This window comes from Drosophila elegans, unplaced genomic scaffold (assembly GCF_018152505.1).
Source record: "Drosophila elegans isolate 14027-0461.03 unplaced genomic scaffold, ASM1815250v1 contig_183, whole genome shotgun sequence".
NCBI lineage: Eukaryota > Metazoa > Arthropoda > Insecta > Diptera > Drosophilidae > Drosophila > Drosophila elegans.
The window spans coordinates 10465187-10486227 of NW_024545550.1; the positions used below are offsets into that span (position 1 = coordinate 10465187).

The window sequence follows — 21041 nt, forward strand, 5'->3', positions numbered from 1 at the left end:
TATAAAACAAAAAGGTCTTTGTTAATTTCTTTTGTTTTTGGGATTTTTTGATTTGTTTTTACAATTACAAAATGTGGATGGTTTTACTTTGGGTTTCAAAAAAGTGGTTTTATGATATAGCACCTGTTTCAGTTACCCTTTTACAGGTGTTATATCAATAAAATTTTCATTTAGTCCTAAAAAAATAAAGCTTAAGCGTAATTTTATATTAAAAAAATAGAGTTTTGAGCACGGTATTGAAATTTGTATTGTTTTTTACTAAAAAGAACTATCAACAAATTTAATTTTCCGGTTGTAAGAGGACTTTTATTGAAGCACAAGCTTTATTTAGCTACAAACTAATTCCTTAAAAATATAGATTGTCCATTAGTTTTCACGGTTTTTTAACGAGCATCAAAGACAACAACTGCAAGAAGAAACGAAAGATTTCATCAGTACAGTTTGAGAATCATTGGAGACTTTTTCAGTCTCAACTAAAATAATTTACTTACGACGCTTGGTGCGTTTTTTGTACATGATACGGTATCCACACTCGCGACAACGAATTGGATCCCTTGGTCGCATCTCGTTTTCGTGATGACATTCTAAAAGTAGAAAAAACGAACAATATATAATAAAACATAATTTTAAACATTTGTGTGGCACTCCAGCAGCCATGTGCCCGCTGAAGAATTCGTTTTTACACTGAAATACTTTATTCGCCCTACTTACCACCGCAAATATACGTCATTGCCGTCTTGACATTATCCTTGGAGCTAGGTTCCGACATATTAAGTCTATTTTTTTTAAATAAAACCGAGTTTTCCGTAAAAAATGTGTTTTGTTTTGCCGAAATTAGGTTTAGAGTGACCGTTGTTCGGTAAAGTAAAAAATAACCTATATTTAAATAATACCAATTTAAGGTTTCGGTATATTTAAACGGCTTTATTTTCCCGCTTTTTTTGAATTCTTGAAACCGTTGTTTTTAAAAAGGAGAAAAGCAAATGCCCACGTAAGTAAAAAGTCAAGCATTAAAATTGATACAAATAATAAATAGTACAATTTATTGGACGGTTAAATTTTATTTTAAAACTATAAATTTTTGTTATTAGTTATTTTTAATATTTGCATATTTCTGTTGTGTGCAATTAAGTTACGCTTATGTTTGGTCGATTTGTAATGCCTCTGCATATTTCCCACTATTGAATTTCCACAGGGTTCACAAAAAGTTAATTTATCTGGTTTTTGAAATCCGCGAGGGGTTTTTGATTTGATTTTTTCCTTCTTCTGAGTCACGACTTTGTTATTTTCTTTTTTAGTTGCTTTTTCTGCGTTTATACTAGTAGCCTCATTATAACTTTCCATATTAATTAACTCTTCGGTGGTTTGCGTTATTCTATGATTGGATTCTGGTTGGTTAATGGCTACACTTTCTTTTGAAAAAGTTTCCTTGGAGTTTCCATTGCCTAATTCCAGTTTAATTATCTCATCGATATGCCTTTGCGACTTGCAGTGCCTCTGGTAATTTGCCCTGGATTTGACAATGAGATTGCAAACCTCGCATTTCATGGTCTGCATTAAGAAGTGCACTGATTTTCTGTGAGTTTGCATTGTGCCTTGGCTGTAGAAATTTGCTCCACAGATTTCACAGGTGAAATTCCTCCTGTTTAAGTGTGTTTTGTTCAAGTGCTCTCTGAGAAAGAACTTATTTGCAAAATCCTTTCCGCAGATTTCGCACACAGGAGCTCCTTTTAAACGGCGCATTTCGCGGTGTTTTTTAATGGCTTCTCTGCATTCCTTGGGCGTATGAGCAGAACAACAGCGATCCAAAGTGGGATTTTTGCAAATGAGACAGAGTTTTTTCCGTTCATGCTTGCGAATTACATGGATTTTAAGGGCAGACCACAGTTGGAATCTCCATTGACAACTTGGGCATTTAAATGGGCGATATCTGAGTTTGCCTGCCAATATAACTCTTTTCTGGTGTTTGCGCATAAACTTATGAGTAAGAAAGGACCTCTGACAAAAGGAGCAGGGAAAAAGTTTGGGTGTTTCGAACTTATCCCTTCTATGCTTGACCATGTGCAGCTGGTGGCTAAAGGAGTATCCATATTTTTGATGACAAATCGGACATTGTGTGCGACTTGAACTCTGTCGTTTTTTCAGAGGATATCTTGATTCTTCCTTAAGATATAGCTCTTGGTCGTTATATACGGGCACCACTATTTCCTTAACTTTTGCAGGTCGTTTCTCCAGTTCCTCTTGTTCTCTTATTTTTTGATTATCCAGAAATCGTTTGTATCGCCCATTTTCCCGAAGTTCTTCTGAGCCATCATTTTGACCTCCAATTTTCCTGCTCAAATGGGTGGTTAGAGAATGCTGCAGGTAAAATCTGCGATAGCAAATCTCGCAGTGAAAGTTGTCTGAATAAGTATGGCTTTCCTGATGATCCTCCACATCCTGTAGTTTTTTCCAAGGCAGCTGCTCACACTTTTGACAAATACAACGTAATCCTGGTAATGTAATTGCTGCCATTTTGGGACGCAGAGCTCCTTGGGCTTCCTCACCCGTTAATTGGCTAACCGCTCGTCTGTAGCCAGTGCTCACTGTATCCAGAATTGCCACCACCATTTCCAATTGAACTTGCCTCTTTGTTACTTTAAAAACTTGCGAAACAGCTTCATAATCCTCTTGTAAGTCAGCCTTAAAATACTGATTGGTCCAGAAATTGTCACGTAATTGCGCTGCCTGCAGTAAAAGCAAAATATCTGAGCTGCGGAAACGTATCATTTTCTGCACATCTTCTGCTTCGCCGGAAAACTCGTTGGGAAATTCGGAAAAAGACTCATTTTCCCCATTGAATGCCACGTATTTCTCCCTGTGTCCTCTGCAGCATTTACACTTGCAGTCGCAGGCAGGAAAGCATCCTTCTGTTTTGTTGCCATCTTGAAGATCAGGCAAATCGGTTGTGAAGTTTTCGTATGTAATTAACAATTTTCTTGTCCAAGACATAAGACTTATGTGTTTTTGTTTACAAAAATTAGATCAACAAGTGGCAGTAAGACCAGTCATCTAGAACCAGGAAAAAACCAAAAATACTACATTTTCAACCAAAGTAATCAATAATTTGCCATCTCTAATCTTTGGCAAGCAGAGTTGCCAAGCTGCTGCACTAAACAGCTGTTCGAATTTCGGCGGCATTTCATTTCGTAAACAATTGTAATACTTTAAACATAAAACATGGTTAAAACTAAGGGAAATGCCAAGAAATTTGGCATGCATCCGCGAAATATATTACGCCAGCCACCTGATTATACAAAATTGGCTATAAAATACAAGGATTTTCGCAAAGAATGCGAATTGGTAAGTTCTAACTATCTTCTTGGGCTTACAAAAGTTTAATTATACATTTTATTCAATTAGGAGCTCAATGGAAAAGTATCTGTGAATTTTCGCAATGAAAAGACCTTGCGTGAGTTGACCAAAATGCTTTTAAAGGAATACTTTGATTTAAATGTGGATTTTGCACCTGGTAGTTTGGTGCCCACTTTGGCCCTCCGTTTAAACTACATTTTATGGCTAGAGGATCTAATGGAGCCGCTGAAATTGCAGGAAATCAGGGGAATAGATATAGGTGAGTTCAGGAAATATAAGATATAGCGACTAACTAATAGATTCCTTTCAAGGTTGTGGTTCCTCATGCATTTATTCTTTGCTGGGAGCCAAGAAAAATGGTTGGCACATGCTGGCCTTGGAATCGAAACCCCAAAACATTGAATATGCCAGGGAGAATGTGAAGAAAAACCATCTGGAAGAGCTAATAGAAGTCTACGCTCAACCAGATAAAACGAGCATCTTCAGGAGCTACTTCGAGAAGCAACAAGAGGAGCTGCAGTACCACTTTTGCCTATGTAATCCTCCCTTTTTCGACTCCAACTTGGCCAATCCTTTTGGCGGCAATACCAGAAATCCCGAGCGACGTCCTGCACCCAACAATGCCAGAACTGGAAGCCAGGAGGAGCTAACCTGCGTGGGTGGCGAAGTCCGCTTTGTGCAGCGCATTATCGACGAGAGTCTGGAAAACAAGCTACGCATGCGGTGAGTCAATCTTGATTACCTCCTGAAATTAAATTAACGTTGGTTTCTACCGCCTCGCAACAGCATCTTCACCACAATGTTGGGCGTCAAGGCCAACGTGCCAAGGATACTGGACTACCTGAAGGAGCGGCAGGTGGCGAATGTCGCCACCACGGAATTCCATCAGGGACACACCACTCGATGGGCGGTGGCCTGGAGTTTCCATTCAGAGCCGCTAAACCAGGAGACATCATGTAATTGAGTTTACTTAATTCTGTGAGGGGTTACTTTCAAGTTTTTGTTGCTGTAAGGATAGCCAAGTGTTTAGTTTTTATAGCTTTCTTGTAAGCATATTTATACTTAAGTAAGCAATGTGTTTGAAACTAAAAGACATTTTAAGAATGTACTTGGTCTAGGTTAAATAACTTTAAATATAACTTAAACAAAAGTTTACAATTTAAAGTTATAAAAACATAGTTAAGCATAGTTAAGCATTTAAAACTTGATTTTAAAATGCATTATTTGCCCTCTAAATTGTCTTAATTAATTAATAATATTGCAAATCGATCACTGCATAATTTGTTCTGTATCAGTAACCAACAAATGTGCAGCTTTCGTTTAACCTTTTAGTTATTGAGCAACGGTCAACAAGATATAATTTGCCATTATTCCCCAGAGCTATGTTTATAAATAAATTTAAGCTGCAGGCAGTTGCACAAGGGAGTGAATTCTGACCTTCACCTGGGCAAAACTTCCAAAGCGGCTCCATTTCGGTGCTGTCAGAAAGCTTTCGCACTAAATGGAAATTTGCATGTCTATGGTCACTTTGCCGCCCAGGTCCACGAACGGAAATTATCGTTTCGCTTTTATCATTGACCACAGCTGACCACACACTTCGACAGAAAAAGGCAAACAGAATCAGAAAGGCAACCGAAATGGAGGCAAACACGCACACTAAGCACAAGTCGCCAACTTCGGTCAACGGCGGCATTTCCACACCTTTGATCCAGGGAATTCGGACGATTCGCTCGTCCGCCATGTGGGACAGCAAATAGCTACTTTTAATTGCTGCACAGGCACGCTATGTTTTATGCCATAGGTATTCGACTGGGAAATACCCATTGATTACACAATAAATTTACTTTTAAAAATGGAATTTGATAGTAGCTAAACAGTATTGAAATTGTATCATCTATTTGCTTTGTTAAAGTGACTTAGTTTTTAAAAATGTAAGACACTATGTAAAAATAAAAAAAAGTTTTAAAAAGCATTCATAAAATTAATCTCTTGAACTTGCGAAAATATATGTTATTAATTTAATTGAATATCTAACACATTTTATCATTCCTAACTTAAGCATTTTATGTTTTTTTTTTAAGTTGTAAAAATTTTTTAGACTTTTTTATTAAAGTCACATAATGTACACATATGAAATGAACTCTAAAAAAAATTATGTATTGAATTCGTAATAATCCTTAAAATCAAATTCATCTGAAGTTATACCAATTGCTTTTACTTTTTATGTTACGGTATCGTGAGTGTTTTTAATTTTCCAGTAATTTCCCAAAAGGGTATCCTGCATTTTTATCCCCCGTCGAGCACTTTGCTCCACTTTCCTTTTGCCTTTGGATCCTTTTCATGACTTGGCTGTTGCTGCCCTTTTGTGGGCGACTTGCTGTTGTTGTCCTTTATGGCATTTCAACACGTTAAGGTGTAAAGAACAACGTAATTAAAATGCAAGCAGTTGGTTTTTAAGCTCGGAAAGATGGGTTACCGGCTGCGTCATGCGTTTAGGTGCGGTCTGGTTGGCTTTATCCTTTTTCTTCGTTCATGTTCATGTTCATGGTTTTTGTAGCCGCCCTCGCTCCGAAATTAGAAACCAGAGTCAGTTGCGGTGTGGGCTACCCTCCCCGCTGATTTCGGCTGGGACCCTAGTTGCCAGGGCTCCCCCGTCTCCAATTTTCAAGCCATTATCTTAATTTTAGGCACCCAAGGTCCCGAGCTAACCCACAGAATTGGACACGTGTTCCTGGGCTCGTCCTGATGTGGTAATTGTTAATTAAAAACGCTCTCTGGTCACGTAGTCAGTGGGCTTGAGGTGTCCCTTGTAAAGTCATAAACGAGCCCGATGTATTCGAAACGCGGGGTTCGACACTTTTATTGACCGTCGTTAAATGGCTTAGAATATATGTTTATGTTCAACCATAACTCCAAATATAATGCTTGTCTATGGAATTGAGTTTGTAATACATTTTTAATGAGGCCATTGAATGATTGGTGCAAGGGGAAAATAAGTAATTGCTTTGCTAAACACAGAAAGAAACTATATAACCTTTTTAACTTCGATTAATAATTTAAAGTCTAGAAAGTGTGGAAATCATAAGATTTTATGTAAGTTGGTTTTTTTAAAACACATTTTGGTATATTTTTCCAAAAATTGAATGCTTAAATTATTTTATATTAAAATAATAATTTAAAAACCTTATGGACAATGCCAAATTTATGAACAATATAAAAAAAAAATATTTTAATTTTAATTTTGATATTTATAGTTTATAATAATCGTGCTTTCTGTGCAAAAAGTTGAAAAGCAGACCAAAAACAAGGGTTGTTTATACCACGATTAACCCATTAATGTTGTGGCTAGCTATGACGCAAAATGACCACGTGTCTTTCAGTGAGACCTGAAATCGTTGTCAACTTTGTAAAGTTCGTACATCAATCAATTGGCCAAAAATCATCCATCAATCTGAGCGCTGGCTGACTGAAAAAGACAGGAAGCGCGTGGGCCCCAAAAAGTAGGCAATGAACCAACAGCTTAAATCGAAACGAACAGATCTTTAACTTTAAGAGGGGTTCGTTCCGTTTGATTCGGATTGGGAAACTCCGGATGGGAGTTGGAATGGGATGGTGAATGGTGAATGGGGACCTTTCGTGATGGCACGTAACGAGCTGCCAGACGGCGGCGTCTGTTGCAATTGGCAGCGGACTGCTACTGCTTCTGCTACTGCTCCCATTTCCCCCCCCTAAATACACGGCTATGTTATTGTCGTGTCGCATATGCATGCAGATACATTCACTTAATGCAATGAAAAGCAACCAAAAAGGAACGAATCAAAGGATATACCAACAGACAATGCAAATGCTCCTATGCGTGTGAGATTTATGCACTGACGTGCGAAGAGGGGTTTAGAGATTAAAGATTAAAGTTATCAAATAGGTATATTTTTATCGGAAAAAAATGTATAAAATGTTTAAACAGTTATTGTTAAACGAGAAAATAATATAAGACATTAATAACATAGCGGTGCAATGCCAGTGTAATTGCAAGTATTTCTGGTTACAATCTAAAACTGCATTTAATGAGAACAACTTTAAAAATTAGCTTCGACTTTTCTTTAGCATTTTAAGGTAAACGTATTTTAATAGATTTTTAGTCTGAGTTTCTGCCTGAAATGTTCTGATAATTAATGCAAACAGACTTTGTTATTATTATAATATTTAAAGTCCATTTTTAATTGGAGAACATATACTGTACTTATAAATGAAGTATACACCTATGCCATCAAAAATGAATAAATTTGTATTTTTGGATTGCTTTTCTGCCCATTAATATATACTAATGAAATAATCAAAATATAATAATAAGGGCTATTTTTTCCACCCCCTGACAAAATCCCCTGCACGCCCCTGTGTTAGTGTGTGTCTGCGGTCGATGTCGGTCTGTGTGGGTGCTTCAGTTTTTGTGGCGTGTGTGTCATTCATGTAACCTTTCAATAAACAGAGGCAGTGTGGGAGGGTGGGCGGTGGTGGGTTGGGGGCGTACCACTGGGTAGGTAGGCGTGGCAGGCGGTGCAGGCATGCAGCAGGGAGTCGTGTAATTGAACTGCTTATACAAGTCCGGTTGAGTGTGCGGAGCGAACTCTTGAATGTGATTTTAAAGTCAACATCGAGCACTCCTGACATCCGAACTGTCATTTTTTGGTTTGCCGCTTGTCTGCCAGACAAACCGATCCGATCCGATCCGCCAACCCCTTGGCCATCTATTGTCTGCTCATATTACCGGTTAATATTGGCTTGGCGTTTGGCCAAGAGCTGGGTTATCGGATATGAATGCTGGTAGCCATGCGATGAGTAAAGTAGCCTTAAATTTGTTGTGGCATTTTCACATAAATACTAGTTGTAAAACTGAAAACTGCAAAGTAAGGAAAAAAATAATAGCTGTAAAAAATGTACAATTAAATTCAAAAGTGGTTTTAGCAATTAAATTGCACCAATTTTATGTCAACATAAAATATAGATCAAACTGTAACTTTTGTGTCACAAATCATTTGTAAAAACTCTAAGTCAGACTTCATTTTTGGGCTTGCCCTGCAGCTTATAAATAATTAAATATAACATGCTTCATCAATAATAAGGGGAAATTAATTAAATCACACGTACGATGGATATTTCATTTCAACGCCTTTTCAAAGTTGCGTATGATTAATTGGCATTGTTAGGGAAACAACAATATAGAATATCCGTACATATATCATGTCGACGCTAATTCAATTACCGTTAGCGACTTTCTCTGTTGCCACAAATCAACGCGGCAGATGAAGTCGGCTAACAAATGAAGGTGACAAAAGAAACGCTTTTATCGCCGACATGACATCAGATATTCAGATATAAGGGACGTGAGATAAAGGACCTTGACCGTTCAAGGTGAAAAAGTCGAATAAATAATGAGACAGGAATGCGAATAAATTGCTTAGCAAAAAAAGTGCCATACAGACAAATAATAATACTCAACAGACAAGCGGAAACGGTGGAGTTAAGCCGCGGAATAAATATACAGATAAATTACTTGGCAAGTTTTGCGCTCCTTTCAAGTACTTACGGAAAATCGGATTCTCTTTGCTGGAAAGCCTTAAGAGCACATACAGAACTTCGCTTTAAATTTATTTGCTGGCTGTCAGTTTTTCTAGTAGACCTGAAAATTGTTGCGCTCCGCTGAACTTCAGACTTGAAAAAGACGCAAAAAAAAGGACGCGAAGAACTTTCCATTCGGCTCAAGTCCCGGGAGGGTAGTGCAAAAAAAAAAAACACACACACAAATATAATAAATAAAATAGAGCCGAAGTAAGGAGGCGGCAAATGAGTTGGGAGGAGGAGGCGGAGCAAAGAGCAAAGGGCATGTCAGAGTTCGCAGCCACGCGGCGTATACGTATTTTTCTTATTCCTATTCCCATTCTTATTCACAAAAAACAAAACACAAGAAAAATCGAAAAGCCAACACATTTTTATCTGAAAAACAAAGCTATTTATATCTTTTGGGCAACATAATGACCTGGCATTTCTGCTGGCAAATGATGCGCAAAGTTTTGGGCCTTAAACTCTCGAGTCTAGAGACTCTTGAGTTGTCAGTCATTTTATCAGACCCCGAAAAAAGGTAGTAGTCGAGTGCCAAGGGATTCTGGAATTTTAGGCCATGAATTTTCGCCACCAAGCCTTCTGGGTCCTTCTGTTTGTCCCGCACATTTTCGGGGTGTGCGAATTCACGCTTTCAAGGCTGTTTTTCCATCAGTTTTGGAACGACGACAAGTTCTGGCTCTTGTCCTGCCACGTCCTGTTTTTGTTTGCCAGAATGCAACTGCTGAAAAGGACTCAAGGCAGTCGCAGCTGTATGCCGGTTCTTCACACTTAATTGTTGGCCTTTTTGGCATCCTTCCTGCCCAAGAATTTCGGGAATCTTTAAAGAGAATTTCGGGGGAAGCTTAATTTAGCACTTTGGAATGTATAATGATTTTAAAACTGCTTCATGTTCAATCAATATTCACTTTGCTTTTTACCTTTGAAATATGAATCGGGATATCACAAAGCCCTGGTTGCTTTAATGCCCATTTTAACTCAATTAATTTTCATAAATTGGTTTTCTGTCGGGCTTCTATTAAATTTGACTGAAGCTTTTGTCAATGTTTGACTTTCCATCGACATTTCAATTAAATAAAAGCTGTCGTTTTTTAATTAATAATTTTTTTGTTGTGACGAGTCGTACGCAAGCTCATAAAAGTAAAGGTTCATTATTTAATGGAATACCAATGAAATGTATCAGTTTAGGTCTAAACTCATTAAACACGTAAACAAATAGCCAAGTTCCCATGCCTTTAGTTAAATAGTATGTTTGTTCATTTAAGTTCAATTAATTTGTCTGAAAACATAGTTTCAATATATCTGCTTGCCTTTGCTGCTTATTTTGAGTCTCAGCTCAATTTCTATTTGTTGGTTCTTCCGATTTATGCCACATTTGCAATGGGAAGCTAATTTGCATATGCTCAAACATCTGTACTTATATAATATGCATGTGGGTAACCAAGGAAACTTTTGATTAAAATTGCCGCAGGTTCACATATGCGGCTTGCACTTTAACTTGACTAAACGGACTTTATTATTTTATTATTATCTCTAAGGTAAACGTGGTATACACTTCTAGAAATTGAATATTTAAGATAATATAAGAAAGAAGTGTAAACAAAAAGGTAAATCTATAATAAGGAAATTTTAAAATATTGATGCGAATTATTAAGGTAATTTTCTTTATATTTAATAGTATAAATAGAGATTATTAATAAAGATTGGATTATTTATTCCACCGTTTTTTGACAACTCAACAATAGACCCTTGTTAAATTAGCAGTTTATTGTTTTCCACCACAACGTTTTTTAGGCCGTATAAATTTAATATATCCTTTTAAAATCTTTGTAATTTTTTAGTATGTACAGAGAGATGGGATGATAATGAAAGATCCAAATGGGGAACTAAAGAGGAAGCCACAATAAAAGCCAACCAATTCATTTGTCTCACGCACACTCTAGCACATTTTATAGCACAGTGAAGTCGAGGAGCCAACTCCCAAAAATAAATACTATACCAACAAGAAAACAGAAAAGGAAGCCAGATGACAGCTGAGAAGCAAAAGATATAAGCTAGTTGCCTTTTATGAATTGCTATATACGTACAAAGGAGCGGCCCATGTATTCATTGATATTTTTATGGGCCAGGTTCTCAACTCGGTAATATTCCTTTTTTATTTGCATTCCCTTTGGCTGGGCCTTCATTCAGCTGTTTACGCCCGGTTACACGCAATGTGTGTGTGTGTGTGAGAGAGAGTCCTTTGGCCTGCGCTAGTGTGAGTGTGACTGTGACTGTGTTTGTGACTGTGGTGATGATGATGCCATTGCCATGGCTGCTTTTGCTGCTCTTAGGATTCTGGTAGCACCGCAACGCTTTCTGCGGCTCCTCTAAGCCACATTGTCCTGCATGGCCTGCGTATGTGTGTGCGTGTGTATCTGTGAGTCGGCTTTGGCCGTCGGTTTGTTTATTTGCGAAAAAGTTTGCAGCCAAAGCTGGCTCACAACAACAGAGGCAGCTGCTGCTGTTGCCGCCTGGCTCAAAAGCAACTCTCTCGTTGAACTCTCTGCTCTGGTCTTAAGCAAAACAGTTCCTGAACAGTGGAATAAGATTGGGGATACTTAGCCGAACAAAACAAACATAATTTTAAAACAATTTAGAAGCTTTAGATTACTATATTATTCAGCTAAATAAAATTTTATTATATTTAATTATTTGAAATTTACAACTATTTTAGCAAAACATTTACTTATAATCACAAATGTCAAAATTGTTAAAGAAAATATAAAGTAATATACAATTCACAGATTAAGATAAGTTGATCCTGTAATCACTTTCCTGAAATTAAAAATATATATATACATACAATATATAACTTATAACAAATATTTATTATTTCCAAAATGAAAAGGCACAGAAACCACATTACTTGTTAGGATGGACTTTGGATGGATTTATTTGTTCTTTTTCACTGCACTTATAAAAAAGGTTTAGAACTGACATTAAAACGCAATTAAATTACTTCAAATTCAAAAGGCACAGAAACCACATTACTTGTTAGGATGGACTTTGGATGGATTTATTTGTTCTTTTTCACTGCACTTATAAAAAAGGCTTAGAACTGACATTAAAACGCAATTAAATTCCTTAAATTTTATTTTTAATTGTATAAGTTTTTTTTGGAAAATTGTTGTATTAAAATTTTAATAAAGTTTTACTAAAGCCAAAAATATGTTCCTAAAAAAACCTCTGCTTGAGAAATTGTATTTTTTCATTTGTCTGAATTTAAAATTTAAAAGATACAACTTCTTTCAAAAATGTTTAAATTGACATTGGTTGGCAGTCCACTGTGAGTCCTGCGAGAGAGAGAGAGCACACATTCTCGCTCTCGCTTTGAGGTCCTGTCTCTCTGTTTCCCTGGGCTTTGTGTGCCGTTGACTGCCGGCTGGCGCGTCGCTGCTTGTTGAGCTCCCAACTGCTGCTGCTTCTGTTGCTGCTCCTGCAGGATTTGGGGATTTCGGGCATTCGGGCATTCGGGGTCCGTGGCATCCGCAGTGAGGACGCGTCGCCGGCGCCGTTCAGTGTCAAAGTCAGTTGTGCCTGAGCTTGTGCCAGAGACAGTCAGTTTGTTGCGCTGCGAGTCTGCCATCCAGCTGGTTTCCGCTTCCGGTTCCGTGCGAGTTCTTTGGCTGATAACCTGTGGTTGTGCACCTTTTTCTAACGACTTTTGTAAACAAAGAAGAACTTTTTTCAAGGAATAACATTAGCCCAGCGTATTTTTCTAAACATTTTTAAGCAAAAAAAGGTTTCGTCTCGTGAAAGTCAAAGTGCAAATTGGCCCAGAAACAACAAGTATAGTTCCATAAACTAGTTTCCAACTCGGTACTGTGGGTGTGCCTGTGTGTGTGTTAGTTGGATCGTGTCTGTGTGTGTGTGCAATTGATTAAACAAAATAAGGGTAACCTAGGCCAACTGAAAGCGGAGAGACCCCACCAAAATCCGCGGACTAAATATCCGAATCCGAGTGAATCCCAATCCAGTGAGATGGGCTGCAACACCAGCCAGGAGCTGAAGACCAAGGACGGCTCGGCCATCGATGCGGTCAGCAATGGCGAAGCGGAGCCAAGTGCTCCTCCCCTGGACGGCGAGTCCTCCTCCAAGTCATCAGCGAACAATCACACAAATCACGCCAAATCCAGTTCAATTATCTCCAATGGCGATGCGAAGGCGGCCAACGGGGGCGGCGGCGTCGGCGGGGGGAGTGGCAAGTCGGAAGCAACAAATGGCATTGACCGGCCCTGCGACAAAGCGGCAATCACGGAGCTCAACGACGACGACGAGGACGAAGGTAAGGCGGGCTCAATCTCCGATATTCAATACATTCATATCAACACCTATTCAACATTCGGTGTGACTGTGTGGGTGTGGGTGCACTCGGAAAAAACGAACACCAGATTGTGTTTTAATCAAGGGATATTTTTTTATTTTGCTCAACTATCTTGGAAACTATTTTCCTTGTATTTCGGTTAAAAGACGAATCCTTTTCAAAACTATTTTATGAGGTTTTAAAATATGTTTTCGAAATATAACTTACAAAAAACATAGTTCTTTAGTTTTGTTACGAAATCTAAAAATCTGAAACAAATATGACAGACCAAATAAAAGTTTATAAAAACATATTTGCTTAATATTTAAAGACAAAGTATTTTAAATATTTTAAAATGCTTTTTTAGGCAGTACCAATATATTTCTTTTCTTATACAAAATGTCGAACTATTAGACTTCATTAACTAATTAAACCTGCTGGTATTAAATATTGTAGTTAAATCAATAACTAATTAAACGTGCTGAAATAAAATATTGTAGTAAATTAAGAAATGTAAAAAAGATTTTTTATTTTTATCCTAAAAGAACTTGTTGACTATTGCAAAATTCGTTGTTTATAGCTCTCAATTTAAACTTAAATATCTTATTATAGGGACATAAAACAAATGGATTTGATAGGTTACTAGTAGTCAAGACCAATTTTTCTCCGAGTGTGTTGTGTGTGCGGATGAAAGGAAATCCTGTGACCAGAGGTTTCAGCATTATTTACTGTATCAACACGCTGGGCGCTCTCCGTTATCGCAGTTGCCTTTTTGCTCGCACTTTTCCATTTTTTCTCAGCTTTTCCAGTTTCCCTTTACCTCCCGTGCTTAATGGTGTCGCAAATATAAATTGTTTAACTGTACACGATTGTATATGAGGAGATGTATACATTTGTGTGTATACACTGCACTCCATTACAAGCCACTACATCCGCAAGCATTTTTATACGCCAATGGCAAATTTGTGTAAGATCCTTAACTTTGTTAAGTAGCCGCCGCGTTGCCGTCCAGTCGCCTTGGGCACAGTTTTTCCTAATGCACGTTAAGGCAGTTCATGCTCCTATTTATGTTATCTAATAAGCGAAGACGGAATTTACTTTTATGGCCAGCGATATGGGCCATATCATAAGACAAATTCCATAGCTTGCTTTTGGGGACAAAAGTTGAGTTTACGACATATGAATCCGGAGTAGGGTGATAATAACGTTTACATTGCCCAAAAGAAAAGCTTTTAATACGTTTCATTGAGGAGAAAATATCTTGAATAGAATTAGTAGTGTGCCTTGTAAGGTCAGTTCACTGGACATTTTTCAGTAACTATTTTAAAAGCTTCGATATACTATTGAAAAGAAAATATCTTAAAGAGTATAATTTATTGGTAGTTACTTTTACTGGCCATATATTATAAAATATTTTAACTGCTTTCGAATTTTAACCACAGCAAAAGAACTATTAAATGAATAAAATGGTCAAAACAAATTGGTAAATCGGAATAATAATTGCTTTTGTTAAGCTGCTGTGTTCATATTTAACGGACTACTATTTTCTGCAAACAAAATATAATTCAATTGCAATTTCATTATGAAAATACATTTATTACAATTATTTTCAATTTGCTTAAAAATTCATTTGCATTTTCACCACAATAACTTTTTACTCAACCCAAGACTCGGACACAAAGTTCGGGTAATGCCATTTGCAAACCTCAAATAAGCAGAAGCGAGCACCACAAACATTTAATTCATTTTTTTTTTTAAGAACTTTGTGCGGTTTATTTGCTCCTTTTTTTTGAAATAATGAAAATGTGAAAAACCAACGAAGCCAAAAACGAGAGCATACAGCGTTTCCAGAGAATGACTCATAAATTACCACAGCCAGCTTTCCCCAGTGGCAGGTGCAGTAACTGTTTGTTTAGCTGCCGTTTTCCGCACATTTTCCCGCACGTCCCCTCTTTTCGTTTCCCAGTTTTTCCCGGAGGGATTGCTGATAAATTGTATAGCGACACTTTATCAATGGCTGGTTGCACGGCGAAAGTTACCCAGAAAATTTTGGCTCCCTGCTAATGCCACAAATTATAATTATTGCTTAGCAATTTCCCTGCTACTGCTTTTAATTTGCGAATATATATATTCGTTATTCACGGCAGCTGCTCACCATGTTTTCCGGATAAAATTTTGCACAGGGCTTAGCTGAACTAATTGTGGCTTTGTGAAATTTCAAGAATATCTCGAAATATAAGGAGTAACAGAACTTTCAGGAATTGAGGCTTAGTTAGGAAATTTGAATGAGTTCTTGAAACCAAGCAGTCTATTCAATATTCAATTTCATTTGGGTTATAGTGTTTCATAAATATTTGCCAGCAGTCCTTCGGATTCTTTATCTTTTTGCTTACCATAAAGTTACTTACTATAAAGTTTGGGCTGCTCTTCAAACTTTTTGGATTGTCCTCTGCAGAAGCATAAAAGAAAAGCGGCGTAAAACATAAAAAGAAACTAAAGGAGAAACCCAAATCAACCATAAAACTGCCGCTCGGTTACGCCATTTATTCCGCCACCCAGAACACTTCGTATTACAAACACGTAGGCTGTATTTCAATTTCATTCCGGTTGCCAGTTAAACAAAATTAAAAGCATAAATCCGCTGATGGTTAAGTCGAAACTGAGTTTACTAAGCACACTTTTTTGCGGCCTGTCAACTAATTAAGAAATGGTGATGACGACGCCCATTTTATTTCAATTCCTTACGAACTTGGCCACGCCCAAAGCGAAATTACCTGAGAATTGTGAATGGGCCAGGAAGGACATAAATTGCCAATAAAGATGTCAACTCATGCAAAGTATAAGCCTAAACAAACAGACACGAGACGAAGGGCGGCAGAACATGCTAAGTCCTTGCAAAGCTCCTTTTCAGACGCTTTTGCCTAATGTGAAATGCAAATAAGTGCCATCCAGTGTTTGTTGTTCCTGCTAGAGACAAGCAATTAAACTCTACATATACACTTACGGACAGAGGGAATTATCCTTAAAAGGTTGTTTAAGATCTTGAGTCTGAAATATCTAAAAAGGGTTTAATTATAACGTCTTGTTGATTAAAAATCAAATCTTGTACTTAAACAGCTTAAAGAGTGAACACACTCTTTGATTTGATTATTTTTATTAATATTCATTTCTTTGTTCATTTCTTTCAAAATTTCAAGATTTAAGTTAGAGAATTTTATTATCATATAATCAATATAAACAAAAATGTTATAATATTCTATATTCTCAACCATGAGAGTAACCAAATCCGATTTTCCACGCACAAAAGCGCGCATTAGCGGCAGATTAAAAAGACTGCGGGCTTCTTCAAAGACATAAGGCAAGGACATAAGCTTTTTACTTGCGTTTATCGCTGAAATTTGCATAATTTTAATTAAATTTTTGACAAGTCCTGAAGCGTTTTCAGTTCCCGCTTGAGGAGATTGTTTGTAACTTATTCCACTTGGTTAATTATGTAGCAACTTGTTTGTCCTGCTAATGTTCAAAATGTCCTGCTAATGTTCAACTAATTGAGAGTAAATACGGTGTCCTACTTGCCAGCAAGCAGTCAATTTGATTTATTGAGTAAATGATTTTCTGTGGAAACACGTATTCTGTTTACACTTGCCATAAGGTGGGTGCGGCATTTGCTCGATTCTCGGTGGCAAGGTGGTCATGTTGATGATGTGCGTGGCTGTTGTCGGTCTAATTAGCGCAATTCCTGTTCATGGGTGTGTCCTGTTGATAAGCTGTGGGTTACGAATGCGGACTAGGCGTTGGCGTAGACAAGGGTTGAGGAAGTATTCAATTAGTCAAACACATAAAATTTTTATAATAATTAAAAATTATACATAATCCTTGCTCTTATTCATATACTTAACATTTTTTCTATTCTTAAATATATTTTTTATAAAAATTTTTGATATTTCGGTTAAGTTGGTGATACGTTAATAAATTTTGGTTTTTTTTTTGTGTAATCCAAATAATTTCTTCTCTGACTAAAATATTAATCCCTTCTTATACCCATATTTATTTATAAATATATTTTCATAGTATCCAATTAATACACCAACTTTTTCAATAAAAAATATCGAAGCCATAAAACTTTATTGTTTAACATTTATATTTATTATCCAATCGTTTTAAAGAAATAAAAACACCTTTTCCTCCTCCATTTTGCGTTGACAGGCTGAAAATCAATAACTATAAAATATTTTCACGCCAAGATATCGAGAGTCGTTAAGTTTTACCGGGCAAAAGCATTAAAATTCAAATTTAGCAGAACGTTCACAGTCCATTTGGTTGGCAAGTCAGCCGTACCAATAACACGTATCCGCCGCGTTGGCCCAACGCATTTATTTCAATTTTGGCGCCGGGAAGAGAGTGGATCGTTCGACACGGACGTCCTGTCCTGTCCTCGCCTAAAAATACTTTTTGGCAATGGCCTTGCCCACAAATATGAATAATATGTGGGTTGTCAAGGGGGAGGGGGAGCGACATATTTACACGAAAGAAATGCATAAAATTGGACACTGGGGCGGCATTAAAGAGCCAGATAAATGCCAGAAATGCGTGCCCGAATGATATTTAATATCTTTGTCCGACTCCAGGATGGCCACAAATTGAAGAAAGTCGGCGCCAAGACAGAGACAATTATGCATACCACAATGGGGTAGGGCAGAAAAGGGGAACTGGGCCATTAGAGTCCATTTATATGGATGGTGATGTGTGCGGCGGTGGGTCTAATGTCTGCGTGTTTGCCCTGCTAAAATGCCTTTTAAACAGGCGCGCAAAGCATTTCCTAAGCTCTGCAATTTGCGTCGCCTCACCAGCGGAAATGATAAATTGACATTTGTTGGGGCTTCCCGCCCTCTTTGTTGGCTGGATATCCGGTGTTTTCATCCAACTCCATCCAACTCGTCGGTTCAGGTTGGCTTGCCGTTATTATTGTCATTGTTCTGTTTTTATTGAAGCGCTTCCGCACTGACTGCTGATGCTGCCTCTGGGATTGCCGTGACATTCTTGTGCCACATAGCGTTCCGCAGAAGGATTTCGCTTATTGGACTTGAGATGTGTTCCTCTTCGAAATTCCTTTTAGAAATTTTAATTTAGAGCTCCTTGACAACTTCTTATTTGTATTATACATTTGCTTTTTGTTTATTTTGAACAATTTTAGTTATTTTGGTAGACAAATTGTAATAATTGCTTAAGTCCTTAAATTACTTTAAAAATTATTTGAAAAATATTTTTATAACATCTTGGTTGACCCAAATAAAAATTATTTATATTTTTGTTTTCCATGTATACATTTAACTTTACTTTTACCATTTGTTTATAAATAATTAGTTCATGTCCATTCATTTATCTAGATATATTTAAAAAAAATGTATAATGGGTAATCTCATTTAATATATATTTTTTTCTTGCCTTATTTTATTTTTGCACTTCCAGCAATTTCTATTTTAGGAAAAAAACACGGTTGTCTTCGAAGCATTTACTTTCTACGACTTTGTGGACTGGCTTATGAATTTCTTATGTAGCAATTGATATGCCCACATTATTTATGATGCTTATCGCTCGAGTTTGACACATCCCCCTTCTTTTGTCCTGGCATTTGTCACTTGATGCAAATGTATGCGCATATAATTTGTATTTGTGCTGATACACATTTCAGAGATATCATGGCTTTTGAATAAACCAAATAGCGAAGAAGAATAGAGCCTGTTAGCTGTGAATGATTGGAAACGATTTTTGGTTATCGCGTTGCCTCCCTTAGAAATGTGTTTTATGGCTTGGAATTAAATTTTAAAAGCCTAAATTTATTGCGTTCTGAATCTGGTTCAGTACCCCCATGACTCAACAATTCCGAAAATGGGTAATGTCATGATAATGTCTTATTTATAGGAGTCATTTCTTATATCCAATTTAGGCCAAGGCTTCCGAAAATAGGCTGGAATTTCTTATTTATAATACATTCGAAAACTTACTCCCGAAAAACCATTTCATGCACGCAGCGCAGCGAAGCACAATGAGGAACCAACCTAATTGGAAAATATTTCAATGACTGCTCTACTTTTGGAGTGTGTGTGTGTCCTAATCAAGAGCACACAACATAAAGGCTAATTGCACAAAGCCAATGCCAGACATCCCCCACTATCCATTTTCCAGCCCAGACAAAACCGAAGCGGTGAAATGGCCCCGAGCAGCCAAACAGGCGACTAATGAAGTGCCATCCATTGTTATTCTCAAACACGATAATGGATATTACGTATATATGTACTATACCCATATATATCCGTATAATAGCAAATTTAATTAAAAATTGTGTACTCCGTACTTAACAAGATCGGGTGATTGGCCCACGTAACGTATACGTCATATTTGAACAATATTGGCAGCTGAGCTGTTGCTTCCGCTTTTCAAAACAAAAACGATAACAACAAGGACGCGGGAAATAAGTCAAAGCACTGGGTCACTTTCACGTTCCTTCGCCGCCAAGTTTCCTTGACAAACAAAGCGGAAATTGATTGTATTACCAGCAAAAGCAACAGCAACAGCAACGGCAACGGCAACGACAAGATACGTTGAGGGAGCAAAGCATAAAGTAGCAATCGAGCATGGGAACCCATGTACATGTTTTCGACACCAGGACAATAAACGTGGCGCCGATTTACCCTATCGGCTTAAGTTCCTCGTAAGCTCTAATGGCAGGGGCCTATAAGTTGGGCGTACTTTAGCATGGCTGAGTATGCACAAATTGATGTAAAATACGATTGATAAAAGAGGGCTGTAATCCCTAGGAAAGCTTGATGAGCTGATAACAAGAGGTACATAATCCCCGATTTCCTGCTGCTGTTTGGCTTTAAGGCTGAGTTCGTTGTTTATTTAAATTCATTTTAATTCATTTTTTCACTTGAAGTGTCTCAAGTAAAATGATCTACATTTATTAAGTTCAGTTTGAGTTAAGTTTTTCATTAATCATCTAATAGATAAAAAGATAAACAAAGGTTCTTATTCAGATAAAAAGCTGCTCGTTTCAGCTTAAATATTTTTCTTTAACAAAAAGCTATACATTTTTAATTATACATATGTTCAATATAAGACAGTATTGGGAATTCATAGGGAAATTCTTTTACAAGATTTCGTAAACAACTCACCAATTCATTATAGATCTATTTAAAAATCTATAAATATATTTCAGAATTAAGGCTTATGTACTTATTGCATAAAAACAAGTTCTTCCTTTAAAAAAAACCTCTGGGTATCAAAGAGTCCATTCGTTTCTTTCCAGATCCAAAAGACTTCGTGTCTCGTCTGAAAGCCTTTTCATTTCTCTTATTTCTTGTGCATAGCGTTCTTTATGCAATTAAGTTGATTATGTTTTTGTTGCTCAGCAAATTTGGCAATAATTGCGTGCCCCAAAAGAGGGTAGAAGTTTTTCCGCCGCCCATTTTTTTGGAGCTGATTAAAAGTTTAGGGAAACAAGTTGAGGCAGGCAGGCAGCCGTCTGTGCGATGTCTAACTTTGAGTAGACTTTACTTAGTCCTGTCAGTGCACAAGTGTGTATGTGTGTGTTTCGGTGTGCCTGTATTGGTGCCTTGTCATTGGCAGCCTGGCTCATAATGCTTTTATGTTTCGGGCCGGCGGCATCGGCTTGCACAGGGAAATGAAAACTGTTGGAGCCAAGCTAATTCCATAATGAATTTCT

The 21041-nt window shown here is 37.3% G+C and overlaps 4 protein-coding genes across 6 annotated transcripts in view; 2 read left to right on the plus strand and 2 right to left on the minus strand.

Annotated features, from left to right (window-relative positions):
• Window positions 1-284: 284 nt before the first annotated feature.
• On the minus strand, window positions 285-850 carry LOC108144411 (DNA-directed RNA polymerases I, II, and III subunit RPABC4). Its single transcript, XM_017269255.2, has 3 exons — window positions 712-850; window positions 492-584; window positions 285-406 (listed from the first exon to the last, which is right to left on the minus strand). The coding sequence occupies exons 1-3, from the start codon at window positions 767-769 to the stop codon at window positions 384-386; spliced, it is 174 nt and encodes a 57-aa protein (XP_017124744.1). The 5' UTR covers window positions 770-850; the 3' UTR covers window positions 285-383.
• A 202-nt stretch (window positions 851-1052) lies between these two features.
• Window positions 1053-3039, minus strand: LOC108144222 (zinc finger protein 555). The gene has a single exon (XM_017268897.2). It carries the CDS (start codon window positions 2989-2991, stop codon window positions 1072-1074), a length of 1920 nt encoding a protein of 639 aa, XP_017124386.1. The 5' UTR covers window positions 2992-3039; the 3' UTR covers window positions 1053-1071.
• Window positions 3040-3150: 111 nt separating this feature from the next.
• Window positions 3151-5282, plus strand: LOC108144185 (U6 small nuclear RNA (adenine-(43)-N(6))-methyltransferase). The gene is made up of 5 exons (XM_017268849.2): window positions 3151-3342; window positions 3403-3613; window positions 3666-4077; window positions 4141-4310; window positions 4939-5282. Exons 1-5 carry the CDS (start codon window positions 3220-3222, stop codon window positions 5109-5111), a joined length of 1089 nt encoding a protein of 362 aa, XP_017124338.1. The 5' UTR covers window positions 3151-3219; the 3' UTR covers window positions 5112-5282.
• A 7195-nt stretch (window positions 5283-12477) lies between these two features.
• The window catches only part of LOC108144528 (cilia- and flagella-associated protein 91), a 40638-nt gene continuing 32074 nt past the window's right edge, over window positions 12478-21041 (plus strand). For 2 of the 3 annotated variants that reach the window (XM_017269479.2, XM_017269480.2), the window contains exon 1: window positions 12478-13297. In XM_017269479.2, coding sequence (XP_017124968.1) covers window positions 12994-13297 — 304 coding nt within the window. In that variant the 5' untranslated portion in view covers window positions 12478-12993. The remainder of the gene's footprint in view (window positions 13298-21041) is intronic. The other variant, XM_017269478.2, reaches the window with a different exon arrangement.